This window comes from Oncorhynchus gorbuscha, linkage group LG26, assembly GCF_021184085.1.
Source record: "Oncorhynchus gorbuscha isolate QuinsamMale2020 ecotype Even-year linkage group LG26, OgorEven_v1.0, whole genome shotgun sequence".
Lineage (NCBI taxonomy): Eukaryota > Metazoa > Chordata > Actinopteri > Salmoniformes > Salmonidae > Oncorhynchus > Oncorhynchus gorbuscha.
In genome coordinates, this window is record NC_060198.1 from 36452073 (window position 1) to 36466601 (window position 14529).

Sequence of the window (14529 nt, forward strand, 5' to 3'; positions counted from 1 at the left end):
AATAAAATGAGTGAGGTGGTTGGTTCTTGTTTGAGGTCAAGTGAAAAACGACAACTGTACAAATCAAATAGGCATAGATTATCTACATATTGAATAAACATATACAATCTTTGCTCTAGTACCTTTCCTTTGAAGCTGTGATTGATGAACCTGATTGAGTTTTCACAGTTGTATTCCTTATAACATTCCTTTCAATCCGTGTTCAGTGCCCCTCAGCGCCTGCTACAGCAGCTTTGAACCCAGAGCCTCTGAAGCTTCACAAGTGTTCATTTAATCTTGGAGATAAAGCCTCCTAAGTGTTTCTATGAAACAGATGCATCTCACAGCTGTGGTCGGGAGATCACTGGAGCTGCTGAAGGTAGTGGAGCTGTTGCAGTACCTTCATCATGATTTGGCTGTCCACTCCTCTCACAGAGGCGCCAATGAGAGTTCTGCTTCCAACTGCCAAGTGTATCTGTAAATCTCTGTCAAGCCCCCAATTTTACATTAGCTGTACTCTTCTCTGGGTAACCTTGACTAATGTCGTACTATATTGACAAGGAATTATGCAAACAATTGCACAATAGAACAGATGTATATTTGGACCTTTTAACTCTGTCGTGAAGTAATTAGAACACTTGCCACTCTGGAAGTTTCCATTTGCTTTGTAATTTCCTGCTTGTTTTTGTTTCCTCCATCTGCTAATTCCTTGAAAAATCGGCAGCTTGGTGTTATGCCGTTAATACATCTGTCAGAGCGCATCCCTTAATTGCTACCCACTGATGAATGTTTCTGCTTTGACACCCGGGAAATGGGCGTGTCTAGACAGGAAGCAGCCACAGCTAGCTCGGGAGCCATAGCTAGCTCACCCACTCAAACACTGTGCCAGACTCAACCAGGAGGATTCAGACTGGAATCCAACACTTGACTGATGATCACTGATTACTAGCAAACCATAAAACATGCTGTATAACTTAAAAAACAGCATAACTTTGCATTTCAGAGCTACAGCATGGCTTTAGTTCAGTGGAAAAGAGCTTTGGACTATATAGACATTTCTCTCAAGTAATATTCCATAGCCATATCTTTCCATAACCATCTGATTTTGTCCCTTAGGCCAGTCCAAATCACTTACTCAGGCAACAGCATCATTATCTGAGATGAGGATTGAGGCCTGGGTGTGAAAGTGTAAGACTGAAAAGCTACTGTCAAAGCTTTTTTAGAATAATGTGTGAAAGTGGGATTCAGAGTCCCTGTGGTCAGAGAAGTGTCCTGTTTCGAATATAAATATCCTTATCCTGTCTGTGGTGTTTTAAATTTTAAAATACTAGATGTATTTTACATGATTAAATATTTGTCATCCTAATAACTAATATAATACTATTAGTGGCATGATGTTTGTTGTGCTATTTGATTTAGTGACAGCCTTTGGAGTCCCTATCTTTGATTTGTTATCTGTTCCTCTGTCCCTCTCTCATTGCCCTCCAGCATTTGAGTCCTGGGTGTAACAATACAGTATGTAATATAATCTCAAGGCCAACTGACAGGCCAGAGTATTATCACTGTAGTGGGTCTGTTTGTCACTATACAATCACCAGGCCCATTATACTTGACAAGACTTAGTCTGTGTACAAACACACTTCATATATACTGACAGGCTTTTTGTCTCCTAAGTTTTTGATGCGGATTTGATTTGTCGTTCATCACATTGGTGCCGTTCAATTGACTGTACAGATATATAATATAATCTACATTACAATTCTCTCTGTCTGACTGTGATGTCTCCGCAAAAGTGAAGTGCCTACTCTAACTCTGGAAGTATTGATTTTGAACCTATTATTTTTCTTCAACTCTGTAGACTCTGATCAAATCATGTATTGCCCAGTTCTTGAAGGTAAAGCTTTGATATAGCTAGTTTTGTTCTCATCCCACAGCATGACTCACTGCCTAGCATGGGTAATATGCAGTGAAAATCTCTGTGGTATCTGTCAAGCGCTGCTCATTAGAGTGAAACCAAACGGCAGGCAGCAGAGCATGTCAGATTATGGACGTGGTGTACAGTAGTTTCACTGGAAGCCCAGCCTTTTTACAGCGGCATGAAAACCCACCACTCTCTCAGAGCTTCTCGCCTCTCTTTGTCTGAATCATTTTGACTGGGTGACCTTTGTTTTGTCTCACCGCTTTAGTTTATTTATATTTCTGCAGGAGGGTTGAATAAATAGGGCTTTGAGCCTTTTTAAGATTATTACTGTGACTCAAGGTAATTCCTTTGTTTTGTCTGGATGCTCAGGATCACCTGCTGAATGATGCTTTACATATCAACAATCTCTAAAGGGGCCATGACCTTTTGAACCCAGAGATGAAGTGTTGTGACAAAAGCACACATCTTCAAGTAGCAGGTGAGGCTGCAGGCTCACTGAGAAGAATTAACAGCCAATCTTTAGACCAGGGATCATCAACTAGATTCAGCCGCGGGCCAATGTTTTTCTTGAGAGGATGGTCGGGGGCCGGACCATAATTACAAATAATATGTAGACTGCAAATTGACCACAAGAAGCCCAAACAGATATATTTGACTACAAAATCATAATTTCAAACCTTGCTTATATTTGTATACGATCACATGTCTCTCTGTTATGCTTGGGAATACTTGGGAACCGATTTTCAAAATTAAAATCACATGATATCCTGATATCACGCTGATATCCTGGTGCTTTTACTGTCCAACAATGAGAAATTGTAAAAATACAGTACCAGTCAAAGGTTTGGACACACCTACTCATTCAAGGGTTTTCTTTATTTTTTACTATTTTCTAGAATAATAGTGAAGACATCAAAACTATGAAATAACACATATGGAATCTTGTAGTAAACAAAAAAGTGTTACACAAATCAAAATAGACTTTATATATGAGATTCTTCAAAGTAGCCACCCTTTGCCTTGATGGCAACTTGGCACACTCTTGGCATTCTCTCAACCAGCTTCACCTTGAATGCTTTTCCAACAGTCTTGAAGGAGTTCCCACATATGCTGAGTACTTGTTGGCTGCTTTTCCTTCGCTCTGTGGTCCAACTCATCCCAAACCATCTCAATTGGGTTGAGGTTGGGTGATTGTGGAGGCCAGGTCATCTGATGTAGCACTCCATCACTCACTTTCTTTTTCAAATAGCCCTTACACAGCCTGGAGGTGTGTTTGGTCATTGTCCTGTTGAAAAACAAATGATAGTCCCACAAAGTGAAAACCAGATGGGATGGCGTATCGCTGCAGGATTCTGTGGTAGCTATGCTGGTTAAGTGTGCCATGAATTCTAAATAAATGGTGGATGGTTTTTGACTGACCTTCATGTCTTAAAGTAATGATGGACTGTCGTTTCTCTTTGCTAATTTAAGCAGTTCTTGACATAATATGGACTTGGTATTTTACCAAATAGGGCTATCTTCTGTATACCAACCAACCCTACCTTGTCACAACATAACTAAATGGCTCAAACACATTAAGAAGGAAAGAAATTCCACAAATGAACTTTTAATAAGGCACACCTGTTAATTGAAATGCATTCCAGGTGACTACCTCATGAAGATGGTTGAGAGAATGCCAAGTGTGTGCAAAGTTGTCATCAAGGTAAAGGGTGGCTGATTTGTTTAACACTTTTTTGGTTACTACATGATTCCATATGTGTTATTTCATAGTTTTGATGTCCACTATTATTATACAATGTAGAAAATAGTAAAAATAAAGAAAAACCCTCGAGTGAGTTGGTGTGTCCAAAACTGGTACTATATAATATTGTTATTTATTTATTTTTATCTGAAAATTTGGTGGGCCAAATAAAACCACCTGCAGACCAAATTGGGGGAACCCTGCTGGTTCCTTTAGTATATTGTTCTAATAATAGCTGTTATAACAAATATATTTCATTTATTTATTTTTCAGGAAAGGTGACACTGAACGTCCCATATACTTGGAAAACTGGCTTTTAGAGTTTTACTCAGGCTCGTGCAGGGGTTGGCAACAGGCGGCCCTTGGGCCAAAACCAGCCCGCAACTGTTTTTTTTCGGGGGGGGTTAGTTTTTTGTAAATAAAATACTAAAATCAACAGGAAAATTGTTTCATTTAGGAAATCTGTTCCCAAGTATTCCAACAAATAAAAAATGAGACATACAGTAAGTGCACAAAACATGCTCTTTCCATGACATAGACTGACCAGGTGAATACAGGTGAAAATCTATGATCTCTTATTGATGTGACTGGTTAAATCCACTTCAGTCAGTGTAGATGAAGGGGAGGAGACAGGTTAAAGAACTATTGTATATCTCTCTCAGAGATACAGATACCCTATTTTTTCTCCCCAATTTTGCAATATTTACCCCCTTTTTTCACCCCAATTTCGCAATTTAGGGGCGGCAGGTAGCCAGCCTAGTGGTTAGAGTGTTGGGCCAGTAACCAAAAGGTTGCTGGATTGAATCCATGAGGTGACGAGGTAAAACTCTGCGTTCTTGTAAATAAAAATGTGTTCTAACTGACTTGCCTAGTTAAATAAAAGGTTACATTTAAATAAAAATAAAAATATCCAATTGCGTTCCAATTACGAGCTTGCCCCTGAACAAGGCAGTTAACCCACTGTTCACCAGTAGGCTGTCATTGTAAATAAAAATGTGTTCTTAACTGACTTGCCTAGTTAAATAAAGGTTACATTTAAATAAAAATAAAAATATCCAATTGCGTTCCAATTACGAGCTTGTCAAATCGCTGCAGCTCCCCAACAGGCTCGGCATAGGCGAAGGTCGAGTCATGCGTCCTCCGAAACATGACCCACTAAACCGCGCTTCTTAACACCTGCCCGCTTAACCCGGAATTCAGCCGCATCAATGTGTCGGAGGAAACACCGTTCAACTGACGATCGAAGTCAGCCTGCAGGCACCCGGGCCCACCACAGAGAGTCGCTAGAGCACGATGAGCCAAGTAAAGCTCTCCCGGCCAAACCCTCTGTCATGTTTGTCATTTATTATCATGTCTTGTCCCTGTGCTCCCCATTCTATTCGTTTCCCTCTGCTGGTCTTATTAGGTTCTTTCCCTCTTTCTATCCCTCTCTCTCCCCCTCCCTCTCTCACTCTCTCGCTCTCTCTTCTCTCTATCGTTCCGTTCCTGCTCCCAGCTGTTCCTATTCCCCTAATCATCATTTAGTCTTCCCACACCTGTTCCCGATCCTTTCCCCTGATTAGAGTCCCTATTTCTTCCTTTGTGTTCCGTTCCTGTCCTGTCGGTTCCTTGTTTAGAATTCACCGTGCTGTGATTGTGTATCGCCCTGTCCTGTCGTGTTTTTGCCTTCATCAGATGCTGCGTGTGAGCAGGTGTCTCTGTCAGCTACGGCCTGCGCCAACCCGAAGCGACCTGCAGTCTGTGGCCGCTTCTCCTGTTATTCCCCTCTACAGACTAGAGGATTTCTGTTATTCCCTGTTTGGACATTTCCTGTTAAGGATTCAGGATTTGTCGTTTTCTGTTTGGACTTGAATAAACTCTGTTTCTGTTAAGTCGCTTTTGGGTCCTCTTTCACCTGCATGATACCCTCCCCTAACCCATTGCTGGATTTCTTTTAACGTTCAACAGTTTCCCGTGTGTATCAAGAATTGTCTACCATCCAAAGGACATCCATCCAACTTGACACAACTGTGGGGAAGCATTGGAGTCAACATGGGTCAGCATCCCTGTGGAATGCTTTCAACTCCTTGCAGAGTCCATGCCCCTATGAATTGAGGTTGTTCTGAGGGCAAATGGTTGTTTTGTGTATCTCAATGTATCTCAACGTGTGTCAATGTAAATAAGGTGTGAAATTATTGTTATTTTCAAATATAATCTATTTTTGGGCTTATTTGGGGTCAATTTGCAGTGTACAAATGATTATAATTATGTTTCTGTCCCCCACCATCCACTCCGTCAAAAATCGTCCCGCGGCTGATTCTAGTTGCCGACCCCTGGGCTAGTGTTTAAGCTAACTCAAGCTCACCCTTCAGCATCACTGCTTCAAAGACAGGGATTCCCTCTCAAGTGCTGCTCACACTTCATCCATTAGGCATCACGGGAATATCACCTCCTTTTCCTTTAGGCCTAAGTGTTCCTTACAAATGCACAGTACATCTATGTTTTATTGGAGCTGTTGGAGTGTTATTTGTATGCAAAGAACATGGGCAGCTCCTCTGTTTCCTGTTGAGAATACGACTCTGCCAAGAGAGAGCTCCAGTGTCAGCTGGGTTGAGTTGAATAGGGCTTTATTCACTCTCCCCCACTCGCCCCTGTGGGTCTGTCAGGTGCCTTCCTAGAAGGGAAACACATTTAAACAGCTATGCTCTGGCTACGATTCCCATGGTAGGCTACCCCTTGTAAAGGTTCCTGAGAAGTGAAAGCTCTGTGCACTGATCCAATGAAAAATAGTAAAGCAAAGGAATAGGGAAATACTGGCATAAAACATCGCCTTGCTGGGTAAAAGAGGAAGAGGGACATTTATGCTTGAAATTCAGATTTCCAAAGAAACCATAGCTTTGTCAACTTGTTTTGATTGTATGCAGCAAAGTCATTGATGAAGTCAATTCCACTCCAGTCCTAAAGGCTCTTATAGTTTCAGGCAGCCTTGTGAAATGCTTTTCGCTTCCTGACTAGAAGAACCAGTCATGGAGTTCTGGCCATAGAACTATTACAGGATTTAGAAGTACTTCAAGTCCAGTTCAATAGCACTGCAGTCTGAGGACTTCCATGGAAATACCCTCTGACTCTTTGTTCAAACAGTTAGTGATTTGCCAGAATAAGCAACTTCCTCTCCTAAACATAAAGGGGTCTGTTGGAGCCAGTGTGTGAACCAGGTGTGGAATGAAATATTGGTAGAATGGAAGATTTGCCCTCTTTTCCTGTCCTTTGAGTCCTATGACCTGAACATTCTCCCCATGATGGTGATCATTAGGGAATTGCTGCGTGCTGGTTCCCATTTAAAGGCCCGGTCTCACCGTGAGGCTTTTTCCCACTACCCACCCCCCTTACATCACTTTTCTGTCCCATAAAAAATCTCTACAGCAACATCAAGATGTACCGTACATACAGTGTGCCCATTTCTATATCAAGATCCACTTTCCTGCTGGCCTGACACAGAAGTGCATGTTTAGGTGTCTAAAACAGGCGTCAAGCATCACACAATCTTGTTTTTCTTTCCACAGGTCATCGCTGACCTGCCCTCATTGTCATAAACAGAGCAACACCTTTGACCCTTTCCTCTGCATTTCACTTCCCATCCCTCTGCGCCACACCAGGTGAGTACTATCCCTGTTAGTGCGCCAACCATACTGAATTCACAACCATGCAACACATCACACCACACCATGGTACTACGTGCAGATATTGGGAGACATCTATCAGTTAGAGTCAAAGCCATAGTAGACGGAAAGACTTGCCTAAGGTACAGACGTAGAAATACACCGTAGACAAGACTCAAGCACCGGTGTCTTTTTAACGTCCCTTTCAGTCCTCTAGAGGCTCATAATGTTAGAGGAATGGATAAAGATCTGGAGTAGCACAGAGAAACAATAGACCTGGCTGAGATGGAGTGTATTTGAAGCCCAGAGGAAAGCCCTGAGGAGCACCACCTCAGAAACCAGGAACAATGTCACATTCATGCCCAGGTCACAAAGATCACTCCATCCCTGCTTGGCCACTGTTAGCCTGTTCAGGAAATCAATTTTTAAGGAGTTAGTCCCCTCCAAGGCCTTACTCTTCAAGCACCTACACCCTCTCATTAATTTTCCTCTTTGTAAAGACTTTTGCCAACTTTGTTTTTTGTTAAAAGCAGAAGATAATGTTTCCTCTCACACACCGCCTGACCAACCCTAAGTCAAAACAGTATGGTTCTCACCTTTATTCTCCAGTGCAGATGGAGGAGTTTTCCTAATTGGAAAAGATGATTTAGAGTCAAGCGATGAGTTTAACACCTATCTCAGATTCCTGGGCTGGGGTGTCATAGAAGTGCATGCAGCTCCTATTGAGGTCCCAGGGTGTGCCTAGCAAATTCAAAAGCCTAACACACACTCATATATCCAATACTACTACACCACAGATAGTCTCTTCAACGTTAATTTCATACTGTACATCGTCATTCATACTGAGCATCCAAGGTAAAGCTAGAATCCTTAGTTGCTACATGAATTTGAGAGTGGTTACATACAGGCCCATTTCTTAGCTTTTTAGCGATAAATTGGCGGGGAGCATGCTTTGTTATTGTTTCAATGAAGGATCCTAGCTTTAACAGGTATTCTTTAGATCTCTCTATTTGTGACACATACAGTCAGTGAAATAGTTCTCATTCTCTTTGGAGCAACTGGAGTGTCAATAAAAGGCCAGGCACGACACCCTCATAGGGACATTTTTTCCCTTTAATCATATCACAATCTTCTTTCACCAGTTGAATGTAGACACAAATATAATACTTTTTTGTATAAAAATATTTCAGATTTTTATATTTTTTATATGCAAAAGTGCAAATTCTCATTAATTTGCACATATTTGCATATCACACAGATATATTTTCCTGGACACTGGATGAAGTCAGCCTAAATGTTTTGGTTTCATTTTATTAAGACACTCCAGGACTAGACTTATTCGGAGCAGATTGTGGATCTTTCTATCTAAAATATTAAAGACATGTACGTAAAATGCATTTTTTAATGCATTTTTTCAAATATTTTTTCAGCCATGAGGTTGAAAGAATTGTCCGTAGAGCTCCGAGGCAGGATTGTGTTGAGGCTCAGATCTGGGGAAGAGTACCAAAATATTTCTGCGGTACAACCATCTCTGCAGCACTCCACCAATCAGGCCTTTACAACCCGTACTCAAACAAGATTCCTATTTCTGACACTAACACAGGAAAAATTCAACCGTTCAAGTTCAATACATCCTTGGCCGGACAGAAGACACTCCGCAGTAAAAGGCACATGACAGCCCACTTGGAGTGCCAAAACTAAAGGACTCTGACCATGAGAAACAAGATTCTCTGGTGTGATAAAACCAAGATTGAACTCTTTGGCCTAAATGACAAGTGTCACCTCTGGAGGAAACCTGGCACCATCCCTACGGTGAAGCATGGTGGTGGAAGCATCATGCTGTGGGGATGTTTTTCAGCAGCAGGGACTGGGAAACTAGTTAGGATAGAGGGATTGATGAACGTCGTAAATTACATACAGATCCTTGATTGGGCCAAATTTTGCCTTTCAACAGGGCAACAACCCGAAGCACACAGCCAAGACAACGCATGAGTGGCTTCGGGACAAGTCTCTGAATGTCCTTGAGTGGCTCAGCCAGAGCCCTGAATTGAACCTGATTGAATATCTCTGGAGAGACCTGAAAATAACTGTGCAGCGACGCTCCCCATCCAACCTGACAGAGCTAGAAAGGATCTGCAAAGAAGAACAGGAGAAACTCCCAAAATACAGGTGTGCCAAGCTTGTAGCGTCATACCCAAGAACTGTAAGACTGTAATCGCTGCCAAAGGTGTTTCAACAAAGTACTAAGTAAAGTAAAATTTCTAGATTGATGAGAAAAAAACTATTGAATACATTTAAGAATAAGCCTGTACACTATTTAACCCAGGGTCTGAGAGGGCAGATCACTATTTAACCCAGGGTCTGAGAGGGCAGAACACTATTTAACCCAGGGTCTGAGAGGGCAGATCACTATTTAACCCAGGGTCTGAGAGGGCAGAACACTATTTAACCCAGGGTCTGAGAGGGCAGATCACTATTTAACCCAGGGTCTGAGAGGACAGATCACTATTTAACCCAGGGTCTGAGAGGGCAGATCACTATTTAACCCAGGGTCTGAGAGGGCAGATCACTATTTAACCCAGGGTCTGAGAGGGCAGAACACTATTTAACCCAGGGTCTGAGAGGGCAGAACACTATTTAACCCAGGGTCTGAGAGGGCAGAACACTATTTAACCCAGGGTCTGAGAGGGCAGAACACTATTTAACCCAGGGTCTGAGAGGGCAGAACACTATTTAACCCAGGGTCTGAGAGGGCAGAACACTATTTAACCCAGGGTCTGAGAGGGCAGAACACTATTTAACCCAGGGTCTGAGAGGGCAGAACACTTTTAACCCAGGGTCTGAGAGGGCAGAACACTATTTAACCCAGGGTCTGAGAGGGCCAGGGTCTGAGAGGGCAGAACACTATTTAACCCAGGGTCTGAGAGGGCAGAACACTATTTAACCCAGGGTCTGAGAGGGCAGAACACTATTTAACCCAGGGTCTGAGAGGGCAGAACACTATTTAACCCAGGGTCTGAGAGGGCAGAACACTATTTAACCCAGGGTCTGAGAGGGCAGAACACTATTTAACCCAGGGTCTGAGAGGGCAGAACACTATTTAACCCAGGGTCTGAGAGGGCAGAACACTATTTAACCCTGAGGGGCAGAACTGAGAGAGGCAGAACACTATTTAACCCAGGGTCTGAGAGGGCAGAACACTATTTAACCCAGGGTCTGAGAGGGCAGAACACTATTTAACCCAGGGTCTGAGAGGGCAGAACACTATTTAACCCAGGGTCTGAGAGGGCAGAACACTATTTAACCCAGGGTCTGAGAGGGCAGAACACTATTTAACCCAGGGTCTGAGAGGGCAGAACACTATTTAACCCAGGGTCTGAGAGGGCAGAACACTATTTAACCCAGGGTCTGAGAGGGCAGAACACTATTTAACCCAGGGTCTGAGAGGGCAGAACACTATTTAACCCAGGGTCTGAGAGGGCAGAACACTATTTAACCCAGGGTCTGAGAGGGCAGAACACTATTTAACCCAGGGTCTGAGAGGGCAGAACACTATTTAACCCAGGGTCTGAGAGGGCAGAACACTATTTAACCCAGGGTCTGAGAGGGCAGAACACTATTTAACCCAGGGTCTGAGAGGGCAGAACACTATTTAACCCAGGGTCTGAGAGGGCAGAACACTATTTAACCCAGGGTCTGAGAGGGCAGAACACTATTTAACCCAGGGTCTGAGAGGGCAGAACACTATTTAACCCAGGGTCTGAGAGGGCAGAACACTATTTAACCCAGGGTCTGAGAGGGCAGAACACTATTTAACCCAGGGTCTGGGTCTGAGAGGGCAGAACACTATTTAACCCAGGGTCTGAGAGGGCAGAACACTATTTAACCCAGGGTCTGAGAGGGCAGAACACTATTTAACCCAGGGTCTGAGAGGGCAGAACACTATTTAACCCAGGGTCTGAGAGGGCAGAACACTATTTAACCCAGGGTCTGAGAGGGCAGAACACTATTTAACCCAGGGTCTGAGAGGGCAGAACACTATTTAACCCAGGGTCTGAGAGGGCAGAACACTATTTAACCCAGGGTCTGAGAGGGCAGAACACTATTTAACCCAGGGTCTGAGAGGGCAGAACACTATTTAACCCAGGGTCTGAGAGGGCAGAACACTATTTAACCCAGGGTCTGAGAGGGCAGAACACTATTTAACCCAGGGTCTGAGAGGGCAGAACACTATTTAACCCAGGGTCTGAGAGGGCAGAACACTATTTAACCCAGGGTCTGAGAGGGCAGAACACTATTTAACCCAGGGTCTGAGAGGGCAGAACACTATTTAACCCAGGGTCTGAGAGGGCAGAACACTATTTAACCCAGGGTCTGAGAGGGCAGAACACTATTTAACCCAGGGTCTGAGAGGGCAGAACACTATTTAACCCAGGGTCTGAGAGGGCAGAACACTATTTAACCCAGGGTCTGAGAGGGCAGAACACTATTTAACCCAGGGTCTGAGAGGGCAGAACACTATTTAACCCAGGGTCTGAGAGGGCAGAACACTATTTAACCCAGGGTCTGAGAGGGCAGAACACTATTTAACCCAGGGTCTGAGAGGGCAGAACACTATTTAACCCAGGGTCTGAGAGGGCAGAACACTATTTAACCCAGGGTCTGAGAGGGCAGAACACTATTTAACCCAGGGTCTGAGAGGGCAGAACACTATTTAACCCAGGGTCTGAGAGGGCAGAACACTATTTAACCCAGGGTCTGAGAGGGCAGAACACTATTTAACCCAGGGTCTGAGAGGGCAGAACACTATTTAACCCAGGGTCTGAGAGGGCAGAACACTATTTAACCCAGGGTCTGAGAGGGCAGAACACTATTTAACCCAGGGTCTGAGAGGGCAGAACACTATTTAACCCAGGGTCTGAGAGGGCAGAACACTATTTAACCCAGGGTCTGAGAGGGCAGAACACTATTTAACCCAGGGTCTGAGAGGGCAGAACACTATTTAACCCATTTTTAACCCAGTCTGAGAGGGCAGAACACTATTTAACCCAGGGTCTGAGAGGGCAGAACACTATTTAACCCAGGGTCTGAGAGGGCAGAACACTATTTAACCCAGGGTCTGAGAGGGCAGAACACTATTTAACCCAGGGTCTGAGAGGGCAGAACACTATTTAACCCAGGGTCTGAGAGGGCAGAACACTATTTAACCCAGGGTCTGAGAGGGCAGAACACTATTTAACCCAGGGTCTGAGAGGGCAGAACACTATTTAACCCAGGGTCTGAGAGGGCAGAACACTATTTAACCCAGGGTCTGAGAGGGCAGAACACTATTTAACCCAGGGTCTGAGAGGGCAGAACACTATTTAACCCAGGGTCTGAGAGGGCAGAACACTATTTAACCCAGGGTCTGAGAGGGCAGAACACTATTTAACCCAGGGTCTGAGAGGGCAGAACACTATTTAACCCAGGGTCTGAGAGGGCAGAACACTATTTAACCCAGGGTCTGAGAGGGCAGAACACTATTTAACCCAGGGTCTGAGAGGGCAGAACACTATTTAACCCAGGGTCTGAGAGGGCAGAACACTATTTAACCCAGGGTCTGAGAGGGCAGAACACTATTTAACCCAGGGTCTGAGAGGGCAGAACACTATTTAACCCAGGGTCTGAGAGGGCAGAACACTATTTAACCCAGGGTCTGAGAGGGCAGAACACTATTTAACCCAGGGTCTGAGAGGGCAGGGCAGAACACTATTTAACCCAGGGTCTGAGAGGGCAGAACACTATTTAACCCAGGGTCTGAGAGGGCAGAACACTATTTAACCCAGGGTCTGAGAGGGCAGAACACTATTTAACCCAGGGTCTGAGAGGGCAGAACACTATTTAACCCAGGGTCTGAGAGGGCAGAACACTATTTAACCCAGGGTCTGAGAGGGCAGAACACTATTTAACCCAGGGTCTGAGAGGGCAGAACACTATTTAACCCAGGGTCTGAGAGGGCAGAACACTATTTAACCCAGGGTCTGAGAGGGCAGAACACTATTTAACCCAGGGTCTGAGAGGGCAGAACACTATTTAACCCAGGGTCTGAGAGGGCAGAACACTATTTAACCCAGGGTCTGAGAGGGCAGAACACTATTTAACCCAGGGTCTGAGAGGGCAGAACACTATTTAACCCAGGGTCTGAGAACACTATTTAACCCAGGGTCTGAGAAGAACACTATTTAACCCAGGGTCTGAGAGGGCAGAACACTATTTAACCCAGGGTCTGAGAGGGCAGAACACTATTTAACCCAGGGTCTGAGAGGGCAGAACACTATTTAACCCAGGGTCTGAGAGGGCAGAACACTATTTAACCCAGGGTCTGAGAGGGCAGAACACTATTTAACCCAGGGTCTGAGAGGGCAGAACACTATTTAACCCAGGGTCTGAGAGGGCAGAACACTATTTAACCCAGGGTCTGAGAGGGCAGAACACTATTTAACCCAGGGTCTGAGAGGGCAGAACACTATTTAACCCAGGGTCTGAGAGGGCAGAACACTATTTAACCCAGGGTCTGAGAGGGCAGAACACTATTTAACCCAGGGTCTGAGAGGGCAGAACACTATTTAACCCAGGGTCTGAGAGGGCAGAACACTATTTAACCCAGGGTCTGAGAGGGCAGAACACTATTTAACCCAGGGTCTGAGAGGGCAGAACACTATTTAACCCAGGGTCTGAGAGGGCAGAACACTATTTAACCCAGGGTCTGAGAGGGCAGAACACTATTTAACCCAGGGTCTGAGAGGGCAGAACACTATTTAACCCAGGGTCTGAGAGGGCAGAACACTATTTAACCCAGGGTCTGAGAGGGCAGAACACTATTTAACCCAGGGTCTGAGAGGGCAGAACACTATTTAACCCAGGGTCTGAGGGTCTGAGGGCAGAACACTATTTAACCCAGGGTCTGAGAGGGCAGAACACTATTTAACCCAGGGTCTGAGAGGGCAGAACACTATTTAACCCAGGGTCTGAGGGGCAGAACACTATTTAACCCAGGGTCTGAGAGGGCAGAACACTATTTAACCCAGGGTCTGAGAGGGCAGAACACTATTTAACCCAGGGTCTGAGAGGGCAGAACACTATTTAACCCAGGGTCTGAGAGGGCAGAACACTATTCCCAGGGTCTGAGAGGGCAGAACACTATACGTAAAATGTGGAAAAAAGTCAAGGGTCTGAATACTTTCTGAACGCACTGTAGATGCAAAATGTCA

At 44.4% G+C, this 14529-nt stretch overlaps 1 protein-coding gene across 1 annotated transcript in view; it reads left to right on the top strand.

Annotated features, from left to right (window-relative positions):
- LOC124015749 (ubiquitin carboxyl-terminal hydrolase 43-like) overlaps positions 1 to 14529 on the top strand; it is a 99398-nt gene that overhangs the window by 40689 nt on the left and 44180 nt on the right. Inside the window, exon 4 of the mRNA XM_046331202.1 lies at positions 7184 to 7276. Within this exon, the coding sequence (XP_046187158.1) occupies positions 7184 to 7276 (93 nt within the window). The remainder of the gene's footprint in view (positions 1 to 7183; positions 7277 to 14529) is intronic.